Source organism: Ochotona curzoniae, unplaced genomic scaffold, assembly GCF_017591425.1.
Source record: "Ochotona curzoniae isolate NIBS_2020 unplaced genomic scaffold, NIBS_Ocur_1.0 contig_1014, whole genome shotgun sequence".
Classification (NCBI taxonomy): Eukaryota; Metazoa; Chordata; class Mammalia; order Lagomorpha; family Ochotonidae; genus Ochotona; species Ochotona curzoniae.
Window position 1 is genome coordinate 2,723,816 of NW_024464920.1, and position 16,454 is coordinate 2,740,269.

General features: G+C 52.3%; 1 protein-coding gene across 1 annotated transcript; it reads right to left on the minus strand.

The window, feature by feature from the left end:
* Positions 1–2,214: 2,214 nt before the first annotated feature.
* On the minus strand, positions 2,215–13,729 carry CELA1 (chymotrypsin like elastase 1). Its single transcript, XM_040988728.1, has 8 exons — positions 13,681–13,729; positions 12,933–13,015; positions 11,269–11,369; positions 10,142–10,267; positions 9,308–9,444; positions 7,749–7,894; positions 3,408–3,557; positions 2,215–2,368 (listed from the first exon to the last, which is right to left on the minus strand). Exons 1-8 carry the CDS (start codon positions 13,718–13,720, stop codon positions 2,351–2,353), a joined length of 801 nt encoding a protein of 266 aa, XP_040844662.1. The 5' UTR covers positions 13,721–13,729; the 3' UTR covers positions 2,215–2,350.
* Between the last annotated feature and the right edge of the window lie 2,725 nt (positions 13,730–16,454).

Genomic DNA, 16,454 nt, shown 5'->3' on the forward strand with positions numbered 1-16,454 from the left:
ATGGAGGTGGTACCATGTCAGAGACCAAAGTCCATCATGATCAGAATACACTTCCTGGGCCCAGCGTGGTAACCTAGCGTCTAAAGTCCTCACCTTGAATACACTGGAATTCCATATGGGCAGCGGTTCTAATCCCGGCAGCCCCACTTCCCATCCAGCTCCCTGCTTGTGGCCTGGGAAAGCAGTCGAGGGCGTCCTAAAACCTTGTGACCTTGCACCCGTGTGAGAGACCTGGGAGAGGCTCCTGGCTTCTGGCTTTGGATCAGCTCAGCTCTGGCCATTGCAGCCACTTGGGCAGTGAATCAGTGGATGAAAGATCTTCCTCTCTGTATATCTGACTTTCCAATAAAAATGATATAGATACAGATATAAATATAGACTTCCTAAGAAGTGCAGAGGGCAGATGGAGGCCTAATGCAGAATTGGGAGGCCCCTGTCAGCTGTTGCTTTCTAGTTCTTTCGCCAAATACAGTGCCTTTAGGGTCAAATGTGTGCCAAGCATGGGTAGATGCTGGAAAGCCAAGAACGAGTGAAACATAATCCCTGACTTCAAGTTACTTAAAGCCTAGACGTAGAGATTTGTCTAATTCATTTATACGAATGGATACAGAACTTTCAGGCAATCAGTGATATGGTTTTATTCTGGATGTCAGCTTTGGTGATGGCCTGGAAGAGGCAGAATGAAGAAAATGGAAGGATTGATGCTGGGTGGGGAGGGAACCCCACCTGGGAAAGCCAGAGGATGGTGGCAAGAACAGAGAATATGGCAGTGATGACAAGTGTGACTCCAGCGGTAAGACCCCGGTACCTGTGCCTCTCAGAGGTTGGCAGCTGCCTCGTCTGTGCATCCCAGCTACTACCTCCCTCTTCGTACTAGCATCCTGGGGACTGAAAGTGTTGCCCTCCAAATCATGGAGTCCTAGTGCAGGAGCAATAAAGTTCACACGATGGGAAAACAGAGTTATTAAAAGGGGCCAGCAGTTTGTCCGAAATTACCCCATTTCTCAGGGGTGAAACTGGAACAGGAACACAGGGCTGCTGGCCCCAGAGCAGCCTCCAGCAACATACACAGTGTGCTGGCAGCTGCCGCCGACACTCCGCAGCGTCTCCTGTTGGGACAGCCCTCTTGGCTCTTCTTCAGGAAAAGCTGCTTTCCATCTTAGACTTCCTTCAGTCCCCTGCCCGCTGGCTTTCTGGTAGACAACTCTGACAGACAGAGCCCTGGCCAGGATAGAGCAGAATTATCAGCTTCCCAATTCTTTGTGGTTTAGAGAAGCCCGGATCCGGTGGCCTATTTTAGTCCCAGCTTGAAGTGCTGATTCACACTCAACTTGCGGCCCCCGTATCGTGGCCTCTTTGTTTCTGTTCTGCTCTTCCTCTCTCCCCTTCTCTTGCTCTGTAGCTCCTTTTATTCCCCTTTTCTTTGCTCCCCAGCCTCCTTTCCGATGTGTCGATTTCTTAGTCTTTCTGCATCTGACTCACCTTGTAGTCTTAGACTGCATTGTCTACTGTATCCTAGTGGTTGGTCATTGCTCCTTAACCTAGGGTAAGCACTTGGTCCAGGCGCTGAAGTGAAACGGAAGAAGGCTGTGTCTGTGGTCTACATTTAGTCACTCGGGGTCGTTCTGAAGCATTCTGTGCCTTTGACCACAAAAAAATAGGCACATGAGAGAAGGGTAGGCAGGACAGATTAAAGGGTGGGTAGATCCTAAAATAACCCAAATTGCGTTATGTAAAACAACTCTCACTGGGCTAAATTTGTGCCCTGGTAGTAAAAAGAGCAGGCCTCCTGGAGCCGGTGATGTGGTGTAGCATGTTAAGCCTCTGTGTGACCTTGTAAGCCTCAAAGTTGCTCCACTTTAAATCTGGATCCCTGCTGATGCACCTGGAACGCAGCCAAGGATGACTCAAGTCCTTGGCCCCCTGCCGTGCATGTTGGAGACCCGATGGATTTCCTGGCTCCTAGCTTGCACCTGGGCCAGATCTGGCTGTTGGAACCACTGGAGAGTAAAGCAGCATTTGGAAGATCTTTCTCTCACACACAGCTCACACAGTGTGTGTGCGCGCGCGCACACACACACACACAGACACACACAGACACACACAGAGTCACTCGATCCTTGAAAGGAACCAGCTCCCAGATGTGAAATCCAACCTCATCCCTATAACTGAATTTCCTTTAGCAGGCTTAATTACAAATGGAAAGACACCGTGTTTTGATGTTTTTTTCAGTTTTATTTGCTTTTGAGAAAGTGGCTCAGTAGTCTCTCTGTATGTTTTCTTTTTTGTTGACTTCAAATCCTGCTGCAGATCTAAGAGCCATCTTGGGAAGGCTGCTGGGGAGGGTGGCTCAGTTGGAAGCAATGGCCTAAAGCAGAGACAGATGCAGATGGTAACTTCTGCCTATCTCCTTTTTCCCAGTTAAGTATGACCTGCTACTGGGTTTACGGGGAGTTGAGAGAGAGTGAGGGAAGGAAGAAGGCCACAAGCCTATCGGGACCCAGCACAGGGTGGCAAGGACAGACCTTGGAAAGCAGCTCTGAGCCAGGAGTCACGCCATGAGGTGGCAGAGTGAAGGAAGACCGGAGGGCACACTGAGGTCTGAGGCCACACTGTGTGGCTCTTGCGCTGGGCCAACGTAGGCAGTCTCATCTAATGCTCCATCGAGCATGGTTTGTTGAAGAACTGGACAACTTCTTTCAGAAGTTGGAGACAATTTTCATAATGGCCTCAGCAAGTGGTGTGGGCAGGAAGTCATCCTCTATCATCCAGGAGACTACAGGCTTTCTGAAGATGTTTTTTCCCTTGGCCTTGACTTAGCACAAAACTGACACGTTGGGCCCAGTGCCTGTGGCCTAGCAGCTAAAGTCCTCCCCTTGAACGTGCTAGGATTCCATATGGGTGCCGGTTCATGTCCTGGCAGCCCCACTTCCCATCCAGCTCCCTGCTTGTGGTCTGGGAAGGCAGTCGAGGACGGCCCAAGGCCTTGGGACCCTGCACCTGTGTGGGAGACTGGAAGAGGTTCCTGGCTCCTGGCTTTGGATCGGCACAGCACTGGCCATTGTGGTCACTTGGGGAGTGAATCAGCGGACAGAAGATCTTCCTGTCTCTCCTCCTCTCTGTATATATCTAATTTTTGCAATAAAAATAAATAAATCTTTAAAAAATAAAAGCTGATATGTGCTTGGTCCAGATCTGTCGCGGCCACCATCTTAACCTAAGCAGTACGTTTGCTCAATGGGTATCTGAAGAGGAACTAGGGGGTGGCAGTGTCACTGGGGGAAAGTGCACTGTGAAAGAAGGGGAAGGAGTGGCAGTGTGGTAAGGAAGAGGCCGGCTGCCCCAGCCCAGTTAGTGCCTGGATTCCCAGTTGAATCTATTTTGACCCATTATCTGAGGGCACTCACATTATTTATCCAAGTGATGTAAGCAGAGACCCGGGTGAAGACTGTGGGCTTCCTGCTGACGTTACAGCCCAGGCTGGACACAAAGCTGGTCACTCCGTGGACAGCATACTGGCCATTCACCAAGCAATTGAGGGGGCCTCCGGAGTCACCCTAGGAGAGCAGAACAGAGCCCTAAATCTCCAGGTTGTTCGCCCTTTGAGCCTTTGCGTCTGTTTACAGTCCTTACTCCCCCACCTCCACCTGTAAAATTCTGTACAGTTTGCAAGTCCTGATTCAAATCTACTTCCTGCCTAGCTCTACAATCAAAACGAACCTCGTTTTCCTTCTAACTACCAAAGCAGTTCTTACTCTCTTTTGCAGCACCACAGTCCTGTTTTGGTTTCATAATTTGTTTCTACCTCCCACATGTCTCTTTGAGGTTCTTGAGACAGGAACTGTGTCATGTGAATATCTTTCCCCTCCACAACGTTGGCAATAGAACTTTGAACATCTTAAATTCAGTAGCTTTCATTAGCTTAAATTGAACTTGGGATTGAGTAGGTAGGAATTCTAATAACTTCTTCAAATCCAGTATTTAGGCCAATGAGTGTAAATAGGCCGAGCATTTGGACTCGGGGCAGGCAGCCAACACACTTTTAAACTGGAATGCAGAGGAAGAAAAAGTGATATATTGGGTGGTGGTTTCATCCTTAGGCTTGTAATTGGAGAACCCTGAGTTTATAGAATTTGAACTTAACAAACTTTTTACACAGCTCCCAGCATGCCAGATCTGTAACACCAGACATGAAATTAGAAGACACTTCTGTGGAACGTATGACCACGCCCCCACCCAAATCCTAATAGAGATTGGAGAATATTTCAGAAATAGAGGAATGGAATATAATTGCATTGTGTACACTGTAAAGAGACCAAGGCTCTGGAGAGATGCTGTGGCTGAAGATTTTATGGGAACAAAATCAGTGGGGAAGAGGTTGACAGGTGCAAGAAGGGCCCAGTGATTCCAATCTGAACAGAAGAGTGGGGGACCCAGACTCTGAAAGCCCACAGGGCCCACCCTGCGGGGAAGCTGTGATAGGCAGGGGTCCCGAGACATGACTGTTCCAGAGTGGCAGCTGAACGAAAGCGCTCGAGCTGTTTGGAGTTCAAGGTCTCGAGAGAGCAAGCCAGAGGGACATGAATGAACTCAGGCTGCACCTTAGCAGGTAACAGGTAGAGCTGGCTGATGAATATCTGGAGGGGGTGATGACATTCATCTGCCTATCTCCTCCCCGCACCCCTCGTTTTTGCCCTACCCCCATATATGTAGAGTTCCCGAGATGCAGGATTCTTAAGTTTTACCACGCAAGGTTAAAACTCAGTCATCTTATTTCTTTGGGGTTACAAAAACCTTTTAACTTTTTTTTTTTTAAATTCTGTTGCGCAGCCTCCCAGCTTCCTAGAGACTTTTTCTCTACCTAACCTGAACCTGTAATCCTGTCCTTCTGTACCAGTCATGCAAGAAAGCCCAGCCCTAAGTGGCTAGCATGGTAGCCTAGTGGCTAAAGTCCTTGCTTTGCTCAAACCAGGATCCCATATGGGCCCCAGTTCATGTCCTGGCAACCCCACTTCCCATCCAGCTCCCTGCTTATGGCCTGGGAAGGCAGTTAAGGACGGCCCAAAGTCTTGGGACCCTGCACTCACATGGGAGACCCGGAAGAGGCTCCTGGCTCCTGGCTTCAGATTGGCCCAGCTCCGGCCATTGTAGCCACTTGGGGAGTGATTCATCGGACAGAAGATCTTCCACTCTGTCTCTCCTCCTCTCTGTATATCTGACTTTGCAATTTAAGAAAATAATAATACTAAAACTTAAAAAAAAACAAAAAAACAAGGAAGTCCAGCCATAGACAAACCACTCCTCCCTACAGCTGGCTTCTCTGACGTATACACCCACGTGGTCATTGCCTGGTCCCTGGTCCTATCAGCAGCATCTTGGGGGACAGGCCTCCTGTTCACTCCAGCTGCTCCAGATTTGAATAACCTTTGCACCTTCCCTTCTGCATTCAGGCAGACTCCTCCTAGTTCGTGAGCAACTAGGAGCAACAACACACAGCACCTGCCAACGACCCAGCGTGCAGACTCACTGCCATGGGCCCGCCTGCTACCTGCCCCCCCCCACTCGGCTTCCGCGCCCCTCTCCCGGCAACTCTGGGGATCTCACACCACCCAGCAGTCCTTCTCTCAGACTCTTAGGATCTTTTCCTCTCGATAATGTCGTGTTTTCTTCTGTCTTAATAAAATCTACCCTTTCCATGACTTGCTGTTCTTACAGCTTCCAGACCTTTCTCTGCTCCTCTCTGTCATCCACGGTTCTTGAGAGAGGAATTTACAGTCCTTGCCGAATTTCTCACTGCCTCTTTATTCCTTGACCTTCAGCCGAGGTTCAGTCCTCACCTCTCCACCACCAGTACTACTGTCACAATTACCAGTGACTCACCAATTGCCAGTCTATCCTTTAGAGTTGTAGCCCACAGTAGCTCCTGGCTGCACTGCATGCTGTGTAATGATCTGGCCGTATTTCTGAGTTCACGCAAACCGTTCTTACCTGTTTTTCTCTCACCTCCACTCCTTCCATCCTAGATTCTAGGAGCTTCCTTGTTCTCTGAGCACTCAAGCGCTTATGTTCTGTACAGTTCTTCCCCATCCCACTGCTCTTGGTCTGCCACCTGCAGCTGCTGCTCGGGAGGGAGCATCTGCTCTCAACGGCTTTTCTAACCCAAGTCTCTTCTCCAAGTTCCGTTTTCTTAGCTTGTTACTGATTCAGTTGTAAGTGACTGACCTGCTAGGATCTCAGACCCAGCTTGACATCCTTCCTCCCCAAAGCCTGTGACTCTGATTTCAGTGGAAGCGGAAACTTGCTATCCACATGCCTTAGCCAGCTGCCTGGAAGCCACCTGGGATCCCCCAACAAGAGGCCTTGTGATTCCTTGCCCGGGTCATTGCAATAGTGCCTGCCCAGCTGTCTTGCCTCTCTTCTGGTCATACTCTTGTGTTTGAAAAGCTTCACAGAGAAAGTGCGTGTCCTAAACACAGCACTGGTAGCCCTACGCCGCCAGGCTCCCACCCGCCTCTCTAGCCTCGCATCCTGATGTTTCTTAGTGTGGTAAGAGTTTAGGTTGTGGGCCGGGACCAGGCACCGACTACTGGAAAGGCCCGGAGAGTACCGATAAGCTCTGTGGGCCGTGTGGTCTGTCACAGACTTTGTATTATGGTGCCAAAGCAGCCATAAACAGTAAGTGAACAAGTGGCTGCGTTCCAGGACAATGTCATTTTACGAGCACTGGCATTCTAAAGATTTGTCACATGTGATGAAATATCTTTATACTTTTCCCCTCCTAACCACTGAAAAACGGAGCACTGCAGGCTCACGCACGGGTCGCACCCGTGGCGGGCGGTGGGCTGCACCTGCCTGGTGGGCTCCTCCTCTGCCCTCGCCTGCTCGGGGGCTTCCTCGGTGGTCGGCCGCATGCCTTCTCCACGCTCTTGCCCTCTGACCCTCCCGCCCCTTTCCCCCCTGACCTGTTCCCGTTTAATCTTTAGGACTCTGGACAGAGTTCTCTTTCTAAAGGAATGTGCCTTTTCTCACGCAGCAGGGAGAGAGAAGCAGCTGTTTGGCGTCCTCTCACTCCGCCTTCTGCATCCTAACACAGAGCCTCACTGGTCGCAAGGCTGCCCTGTGTGTCTGCTCCTGCATCCCCTGTCTGCCCGGCTCGTTCTGTGCCCCCAGCAGTCAGCACCGTGCCTGGCGGAAAGCAGGTAGGCAGCGAACATTTATTGAACTGCATTAGGAAGTCTGTGAGAAAGTATATTCATTGATTCCATCTAAATTGACAACTTGCTCTCTTATCTATAAAACGTTGTCATCTTATTCTCTGTACTTCCCCCTTCCTGTACTGACACGTTGCTATAAATACCGAATACTAGAAAAGGGTAGCAGTGAAGGAACTCTGAGACCAGTTGGGAATCAAGGGGACTGGCATCACCTTACAGCCAATTACAGTTACCCCTCAGACCACCACTACTGCTCCCATAAAGGACATGGGTCACAACAACTTCCAAGGAACACACGCACACACACGCCAACAACACACACACAGCTGTTGGGCCAAAAACATGCATTTGAGGTGGTGGCATGGGGCAAGATGAATTTCGAGCTGCCTTTGAATTTTCAGATTCTGTGGCTAGCATAGATGGCCATTCATTCAGACGCCAAGAATAGCAAACGGAGTCTGTGCTGGGTATGAGATAACGGAGGAGGAAGGCGGTGGGGGGGGACGACCCGTAATGCCTCCTGCGTGGGCTCACCTGGCATCCGGCGCGAACTCCGTCTCCGCCAGCACACACCATGGTGTTCTTCACGGTGGAGCCCCAGTATGAAGAGGTGGAGCAGGTGGAGTAGCTCACGCTGGGCAGGGAGGCCTGCTGCAGGGCCTGGGCCAGCTGCCCATTGGCTGCACAGGACACACAACAGCTCCGGTGTGGTGTCGCACGGAGAAGCCTTCTGCACCACCACCACCACCCCCTAAACCTCGGGCGAATTCCTTCTCTCTGCCCGTCACGTGCCATGCCCTCCTTCTCTTTAAGCAGCAGCTTCAACCCCCTTCCTTCAGGCAGGCATCGCAGCCTGCTGTCCTAGGCGCCAAACCGCCAATCCCACGCTTGCTTCTCTTCGCTGCTGGACAACGTGGTGTTTTCAGGATGTCTGTTGAAAACACACCTGCTTCTCTGCTTTCTCCTCACACTGTGGGCCCCAGGAGGCACAGCTGCGGCTCTGCACACTCACTTCCCCTGCCTGAGGGTTTGGTGCCGTTATCCTTGACTCGGCTCTTTTTCAAAGCCGCTGCACAGGAGTTATTTCTTGGGTTGGCCACGCCGACCCTTTCATGTTGTAGATCAAGAACAGGGACATCAAATGCGGTGAAAGCAGAGCTGAGGAGAGATGCGTATACCCTTCTCTGCTCCAGCTTTTCCCAGGGGACTGGCTGCTCCCAGCAAGGCTCCGCCTTGCCTCCAGAGGCCCAAATACTGCCTGGGGTTGGACAGACTTCTGGGTCAAGCTCATCGGCTTCTTTCCTTCTTAACTCTCCCTGTTCACGGCTTCCTGCCTTTCCAGGCTGTCTGAGGCCTCTGCTCGGCTGAATTGTCTGGGTCTGTAGCTACCCCCTGGACTGCCTGGTGCCTGTCTGTGGGGGCAGCACCATGGTACTGACAGCTGGGATGTCCGGCTTCCAGCTTGTTTTGTGCTAACAAACCATGTGATCAAGGCTCTGGGTTTCTTTGAGCCTCTGTGTGCTCAGGTGAAAGTGGGGGCCAGCATCGTGGCATAGTGGGTTAAGCTGCTTCCTCCGATGCCAGCATTCCACGCTGGTGTCAATTCCTGCTCCCAGGTGCTCTCCTACTAAGATCCACATCCCAGCTGCTGCACCTGGGAATGCAGTGGGGGATGGCCCAACCACTTGGGTCCCTGATCCAGATAAAGTTCCTCAACTCAGGCTGGTTTAACCCTGGCTGTTGTAACGAGCCAGTGGATAGAAGATTCTCTCCCTGTTTCTCTCTGTAACTCTGCCTTTCACATAAATAAATAAATAATAAATAAATTTTAAAAAATGAGGGCCAGGGATGGAGTCTTTTCTGAGGTCAGTCCTAGTTCTAGTAGCCTAGCAACCTTCCCTGACTCCCCCAGAGCCCCTTCTCAGCATGACCGCACAGTCAGCTGTCTCATCCGCAGGTCCTCCCGGTTTTGGCCTCTGCTCTAACCAACCAGGATCCTGGCAGGTGGAGTGGGGGAATAGTATGTGTTCCAGAAGCTGAGCTGCCTAAATTAAGGTCGCTGAGGGGGGTGACGCCCAAGGTGAGCGACTTACTCTTGGTCCTGCCCCAGCCTGTGATGTAGCAAGGGTTGTTGTTGGGCAGGATGTAGCCCTCCTGGGGCAGGACACCCAGCTTGACGTAGCTGTTGAGGGTCACGCTGTTGGCCAGGCGCAGCAGGGCGATGTCATAGCTGCAGGAGGGGAGAAAAAAAGATGGAGGGGAGTCGAGCAAGTACCCTGACCCTCCCAGCTCTGCCGTCCCCTGTGCAGTAGGGTGGTGGAGCATTCTGTGTTTAACAGCAGCACCTGCTGGTGAGAGCCTAATATTGCAGTCTGTTCTGGGACAAGGGCGTGATTCTGAGACAGCGTTCTCAAAGCCCGCTGGGTTCTGAAAGCTCTGGCGACTGTTCCAGCGGCTTGAACCTACTCCCGACCTCCCACGCTCTGCAGAACTAACCACCATTTCAATGACTGAAAATTTACAGCCGCGGCCTTGCGGCTTCCCCACAGGAGATGTACCTTAGCATATCTACATTCGGGGATACGGTCTTTTCCATAAGTTGAGAAATAAATATCAATAAAACCAATATCAATAAAAACCAACGATAAAAGTGGAAACATCGAACTTTACCTAGAGGAGCTTTAAGGAAACCCATCATGCAAACCAGCTTATGCCATGCAAATGCCAAAGATCTTCAGAAATTCTCAAGCCCTCTAGCATAAAAAATCTTGCTAGCTGAATGAGCCAACAGCTCAATGCTCCCTGCAGGGCATGGAGCGCTCAGGCTCCGCTGGGCCTCCCAGCCAAAGACTGGTCCACAAGCAGTGGATCCCACGCCCCTCCGCCCTCCACCCCCCGACCCAGGCCAGCCTGGCCGCGCCCCCTACCCAGCAGCCACATTGTTACTGTTCCAGTTGGGGTGTTTCACAATCTTCTGGACGCTCACGTATTGTTCCGTGCCATCATTCTGGTTCAGGTTGTGTTCCCCGACCACCACACGGAAGGTCAGCTGGCTGGAGTGAGAGGAGAAGGCTTGAGTGATCGAGGGGCTCAGACCTCCTCCTCCTCCTGTTCCTGCTTACACCCCCTCACCCGGCCCCAGAAAAGTAGGCATGGAAATCCCTGATAGAGTGGCAGCCTCTCTAGTTTCCTAACTTGGGGAAAACAAGCAAGCTACTGTCAACACCACAGGCACCACTTATTAAACCAAATATCAAAGGCCAGGAGAGGCTGGCGAGCATAAATGAAGTAAAGGCTTCTAGCTTCAGAGGGATTTTAAAAATAAAGACTGAGAGCCCTGGATTCAGTTCAGATCACCTGCACGCATGGCAGAGACTCAACAACTTGAACCATCAGGGCTGCCTTCCTGTTAGTAGGATGCTGGAGACAAGAGCTGGAGCCAGCCATCGAACCCAGGTACTCCAACTTGGGATGCAGATGACTTAACTGCTAAGGTAAACACCTGTTGTCCCTACTCTCCTGCCCTCAACCCTCCAGACTCCTAGATCTTAAAGCACGATGCCTGGATGCAGCAGCGGCAGCAGCACCCAGAATCTTGTAAGGACGGCAAATTCTCATGCCACATCAGAAACTCTGCCAGTTTGAGCCCAGCAATCTGCCTTCCGGGTTAGTCTGATATAATTGCAGACTGAGAACCATTGTTCATGGTGAATACTATATATATAACCACAGCCAGACATTGACTAGGCACATAAATATTTACTCAGTTCTCACAGTAACTACCAAGAAGGTAATTCCCTCTAAGGGAGTGGGAACTTTAAGACGCCAAGGTGCTCACAGTTGCACAGCTCAGAGACTGAGAAATGAGACTGGAACCCACGCCTGCCTGACTCTAAAATCTGTCCTCTTCATCATGCTGGTGCTGCCTCCCTGGAGAGCCCCAACTCATTTCCCATCGCACCACGTCTTGCTCTGAGAGCTCAGAGCTCGGTCCTTCTGCAGAAGCACCCGCCCCTTCCCTCCCGGGGCCCAGGAAAGCTGACAGGCTTCTTACGAGTCCACGCAGTGGGCAGCGGTCATCACCCAGTTCTGTCTGATGAGGGTTCCTCCGCAGGTGTGATACCAGGAGCCTCCTGACTGGTACTGGAGGGAAATCTGGAGGGGGAGAACAGGTTGGCACCTCCCCTAGGCATTCCTCTGCCCATTTCGAGGCTGGTTACCACTCCCCCCACCCCACCATTTAAGTTCCAAACATTCTCCAGGATCCTGGGCTAGCATGGCAAGCAGATTTCCTTCAGCCAGCTGGTTGTTGTGCCTTGGCTTACGGGGGGTGCCTGGAGAGTAGGGTGCACATCTCTGTGGGCTGCTGGGAAGAGCTACCTGGTTTGGTGATGATCACACTGAACATGAAACAGGAGTACACACACACGTTGTGTATGAGGGTCTTTGCAAAGTTCATGGGAAATGCATGCATAGATTGCAAAAAGTTCAGGACCAAGCATTGGATGCGATAGTTAAGTTGCACCTGCATTCTGTGTTACGATTGTCTAGCCTGAGTCCCAGCTCCTCCACTGCCAATCCAGCTTCCTGCTAGCGTGCACCCTGGGAGGCAGCGGCTGCTGGATTCCTGCCCCCCATGTGGAAGATACACATTGCATTCCAGGCTTTGACCTGGCCCAGACCTGGCTGCTGTGGGAATTTAGGGAGGAACCAGCAGATTGAAAAAGATGGTTTATTATTTGATCCCAGTACAGTGGCCTAGTGGTTCAAGTCCTTGCCTTGCACATGCCAGAATCCCACATGGACACCAGTTCAATATCAGAAACAATGGCTTAACCCACTGTGTCACAGTGCTGGCCTCAGGTTTACTGCCCAATTAATTCTGCTTTTCTTGAGCTTTTGGGAGCCTCCTCATCCTTGGCACCCTAGCTGCTGGTTACTACCTATGGCCCGGAGCCCGGGTTCCTCCTCCATTCCCTCTGGAAAGTAAATGCAGCTAAGGCGTTGCTTTCACTCAGACCCCACAAGCAGAGCTCCCCCGTCAGCCCCAGCTGCCCGCCTGGGGGACGCTCAGGCATCCCAGTGGGATGGTCATGTCCATCAGTAGAGTCCGGTTGCATATGAGCCAGTTCTCTACCTGCAAGCGCCAGCATCCCATATGGGCGCCGGTTCTAATCCCGACTGCTCCACTTCCCATCCAGCTCCCTGCTTGTGGCCTGGGAGAGCAGTCGAAGATGGCCCAAAGCCTAGGGACCCTGCACCCGTGTGGGAGATCCAGAAGAAGCTCCTGGCTTTGGATAGGACTCAACTCTGGCCTTTGTGGCCGTTTGGGGAGTGAACCGTTGGACCAGATCTTTCTGTTTCTCCTCTCTATGAATCTGAAATGCCTTTCCAATAAAAATTAAATAAATAAATAAATCTTATAAAAAAGGAACACGCTTGTTGTGTGTGTGTGTGTGTTGCACAGTGCATATATGTTTCCAGGTATAGGCAGCGTCTGAGGTGTGCGTCTAGCTTGTTGAGTATGGTGCAAGTGGCATTGCTGGGAGCACGGCTGCTGCTCATGTCTGAATGTGTATGGGAAAAGTGTGCCTTGTCCAGAACCCTTCTTCCAAAGCCCATCTAACCCCAGGCTCCATCCACCCAGGCAGGCAGCAGAGCGAGCCAGCGTGTGAGTGCACGGTGGCTCTCAGGAGCTCTGCTGCGAGGCACACCCACCTGAGAAGGCCAGGCATTCTTCTTGGCCTCAGTCCCTCCGACAACCCGGGCGTTGGTTTCCGGAATGTCCTGGGTGCTGTGTCCTTTGTGGGACAGAAGCAAAGTGAGTGATGACTAAGCAAGGGCCAGGCCCCGTGGGGGCGGGGGGGTGGCTGGCAGCAAGCGCTTTGAGGCCTTGTCTGCAAATTCACAGCTCCTCCCTGACTGATGAGGCCCCTCTCTCCCATCCGGCAGCGGCAGCGCACAGAGCCACTTTGGCAAAGCAACAAAGGGGCCTAGGTGCCTTCTGCTTGCCCGGCTGTTTCCAGAGCCCGGCCTGCTCTGCAGGACCAGCTCAGGTCCCTGGGATGCAAGTCGCAGGGGCTCCCTGTGGTCTCAGCCTGCTCCCGGGGCCACCGTTGGATCCGAGTGGTAGCTCCCCCACCCCACCCGGTGGGGAGTGCAGGAAGGACCACAGGGCATATCCCAGCCAGTCGCCTGCTGAAGATGTCTTGCTGTTAGGGAGGGCAGCAAGGCAAGCCAGAGCCCCCTTTCCCCATGGAAGGGGCCTCTCTCTGCATCCTGGCACAGGGCCCTGCTGCTCAGAGGGGCCTGCGTGGCTGGTGGCCCTGACCTTTCCTGTCTGGGACTCTCAGAGGCTGAGCCTCCCTCCTCGCCCAGGGCTGGGGAGCTGGCTGGGGGCTTAGCAAGGGCTTTCCCACCCTCCTGCTCCCATCTCCCTCGCACTCAGACTCAGGGACCCACTCACCGTAAAGGACCAGGGTAGCGAGCACCAGAACACGCAGCATGTTGCCAGTGAAATGCCCAAGATACCCTAGCCATGAGCCCTGGACCTCTTTATACTCCTCTTATCAGCCGCACCACTGGCTTCTTCCTGCCAGCTGGCAGGGCTGCCGGTGGAAGGCAGGGAAAAGCACAGGTGACATGGAAACGCAAATGAAAAGATTTCTTTTCAAGTACACACAATTTATCTGTTATTCAAAGACAGAAAGGTCAGGGCCGAATTAATCATGCACTTTTGGTTGAAAAGCATCCAGCACATGCATTTTTTTTCCCTCCAGAAATGGGATGGAAAGCCAGACTGCTTTGCCTTTGGGGGGCTCCCCTGTCCTGCCCACATCGTCTGTGACCACTGGGCTCTTCTCAGTGGCACCCTCAAGGCTCTGTGTGTACCAGGAGGTGGAGGTGGTGGAGGAGGCGGGAACAGCGGTCAGCAAGAGGAGGCGAGATAACAGGGAGGCGTCCAGGCTGGACAGGGCGACCGGGGGAGGAGGGAGGGCGTGGGGAGGGCATTCAGACACGGGTGTCAGCGCCGTCATGAAAGCAAAAGGTTGAGTAGAGGGAATTCTTTCCCCCTTAAATGTTTAAAAGATTAACTTGCATAATACTACTTTACTATTCAGATGCCTGCCGCAGCCAGGGCTGGACCAGTCCGAAGCCAAGAACCCGGGGGGTCTCCATTATGGGGGGGCAGGGATTTCCTGCAGCCCCCCACTCCCATCCCCACCTCTTCCCCAAGATGTACATTATCAGGAAGCAATGGTCAGGAGCAGCTGGGAGGAGGGGCAGAGTTTGAAGGTGCGACTGTACTGAAGATACTATGAAATAGTGTTGGGGGGACGCCCAGGGCTCAGGATTGGGGCGTCAGGAGAAAGAGCCCTCAGTCAAGGCCGGCAGCCCGAGGGCTGTGATTGTGGAGAGTGGAGGAGGAACAGGGAGCCAGAGTCACAGGCTCTGAGCTGCCTGCTGGCGCAGAACAGAGGGCAGTGAGGTGTGGGGTAGGGCAGGGGGCACACTGCTGCACCATGGTATTTTTTTTTTTTTAATATTTTTTATTTTAACAATCTTTACATGGTTAATTTGGGTAAAAAGGGTCAAGGGCTACAGGCAAGTGGATAAGACTATTATTTCCATACTGTTTCCTTCATATATCTGAGGTAGAGGGGATATTGAGGGAGAGCCCCCTGAATTTCCCCCCACCCAAGTCCCGCATTGTGGGCATGCTCCGAGAACTCATTGAAGTGGTTTCCATAGGTCACCAGTTATGAAATGCTGCTAATCTTGCCTCTCCAAACACGATGAGGTTGTGAAAAATCCATTAATTACATGTCCATCATAGCGTTCTATTTTGCCCGGTATTTTGTTGCTGAGGTGGGTGATTAACTTGTTCATCTTTGTCCTTCATGGTTTGTTTACGAGTCTGGCATTTCAATTGGGCAGGATCACAAGAAACTTGTCTGAGGTGTTCCCAGGCCAGATACTGGTATGCACCAGGCAAGCACGGGCCAGCACAGTCCATCTCCCGGTCAGCTGGTATTTGCAAGTGCTAGGTTGTTCTGTTTTCAGCCCCCTCTTCTATGGAACCAATGGGTGTTGCAGTCCAGCCGGTTCTGTACAGCACATACTTGGTCTTCCCTAACCAGTGGGAGCTGCATCCTTGATCGAGGAGCGTCCACAATAGCCCCACCATGCCAACCCCCTACATGGTTTTCAATATGTGGTGGCAGACCAGTCCAATCTGACCCACATCCCCCGGTTGTCGTACAGGCAAATGCATTGACTTGGATCCATCTACCCAGCTCATACAGTCCAGCTTCACGGGTGTGGTTGGGTTGCCTCTCTGTCTAGCTACCCCAGCCCCTGTCCTAGTTCTCGTGCCTTCCCGTGGCAGTGGTAACCCAAGAGGGGGGAACCCACTATTTCCCTCCCAGGTCTCTCACTCCCGGATTGTGCACCATGGTATTTTAATGGCAGGTGTGCCAGGGTGCTTGGACCGAAGCAGGTTTACTTCTGATTTGCCTGATGGAGTTTTTGTTTTGTTTTGTTTGTCAATTGGGAAGTCAAATATACATAGAGGAGGAGAGACAGAGAAAAAGATCTGTTGATTCACTCCCCAAGTGGCCGCAACAGCCAAAGCTGAGCCGATCCAAAGCCAGGAAGAGCTGGGGCCTGGAGCCTCTTCCCAAGCAAGTGCAGGGTCCCGTCCTGGACTGCTTTCCCAGGCCACAAACAGGGAGCTGGATGGGAAGCGGGACTGCCAAGATTAGAACAGGCACCCATATGGGACCCCAGCGTATGCAAGGCAAGGACTTTAGCCACTAGGCTACTGCGCCATGGCCCTGGTGGAGCTTTTGTCCGCTGAGGCTCCAGGATCCCAGCTTCCCCGTGGGTGGGCCCAGGAGAGGCTGTCCCCATCCCCAAAGAGCCCACACTGTCACCTCTGTGGCCCCTCTCGGCTCATCTCCTTCCTCGTCCTGGCTTGCTCTGGAGCATAAGCAGATAGCCCGAGGCCCAGGCAGACACACACTCCACAGTGAGGGTCCCCAGGAGCCCAGGCCCTGGGATTGCCCCTTGAGACCTCCACAGCCATACCCAGTCTCCCTGGGTGGTCAGCCTCTTTCTGTTTCTTCTGACTCAGATTCCAATGTGAGGCAGAGTGATAAAGAGGAGAGACACAGACCTTCCATGGCTAGCTTACTCCTTAAGTGGCTGAAACGGCCAGGGTTGGACAGGTCTCCCACG

Bases quoted from the DNA above. Each gene is read 5' to 3' on its own strand.
- CELA1 (XM_040988728.1), bottom strand. From the start codon at position 13,720: ATGCTGCGTGTTCTGGTGCTCGCTACCCTGGTCCTTTACG. The intron at 13,016-13,680 runs GTGAGTGGGTCC...TGTCCCACAAAG, and splicing joins CGCTACCCTGGTCCTTTACG to GACACAGCACCCAGGACATT. The intron at 9,445-10,141 runs GTAGGGGGCGCG...CCCCTCCTGCAG, and splicing joins AGTAACAATGTGGCTGCTGG to CTATGACATCGCCCTGCTGC.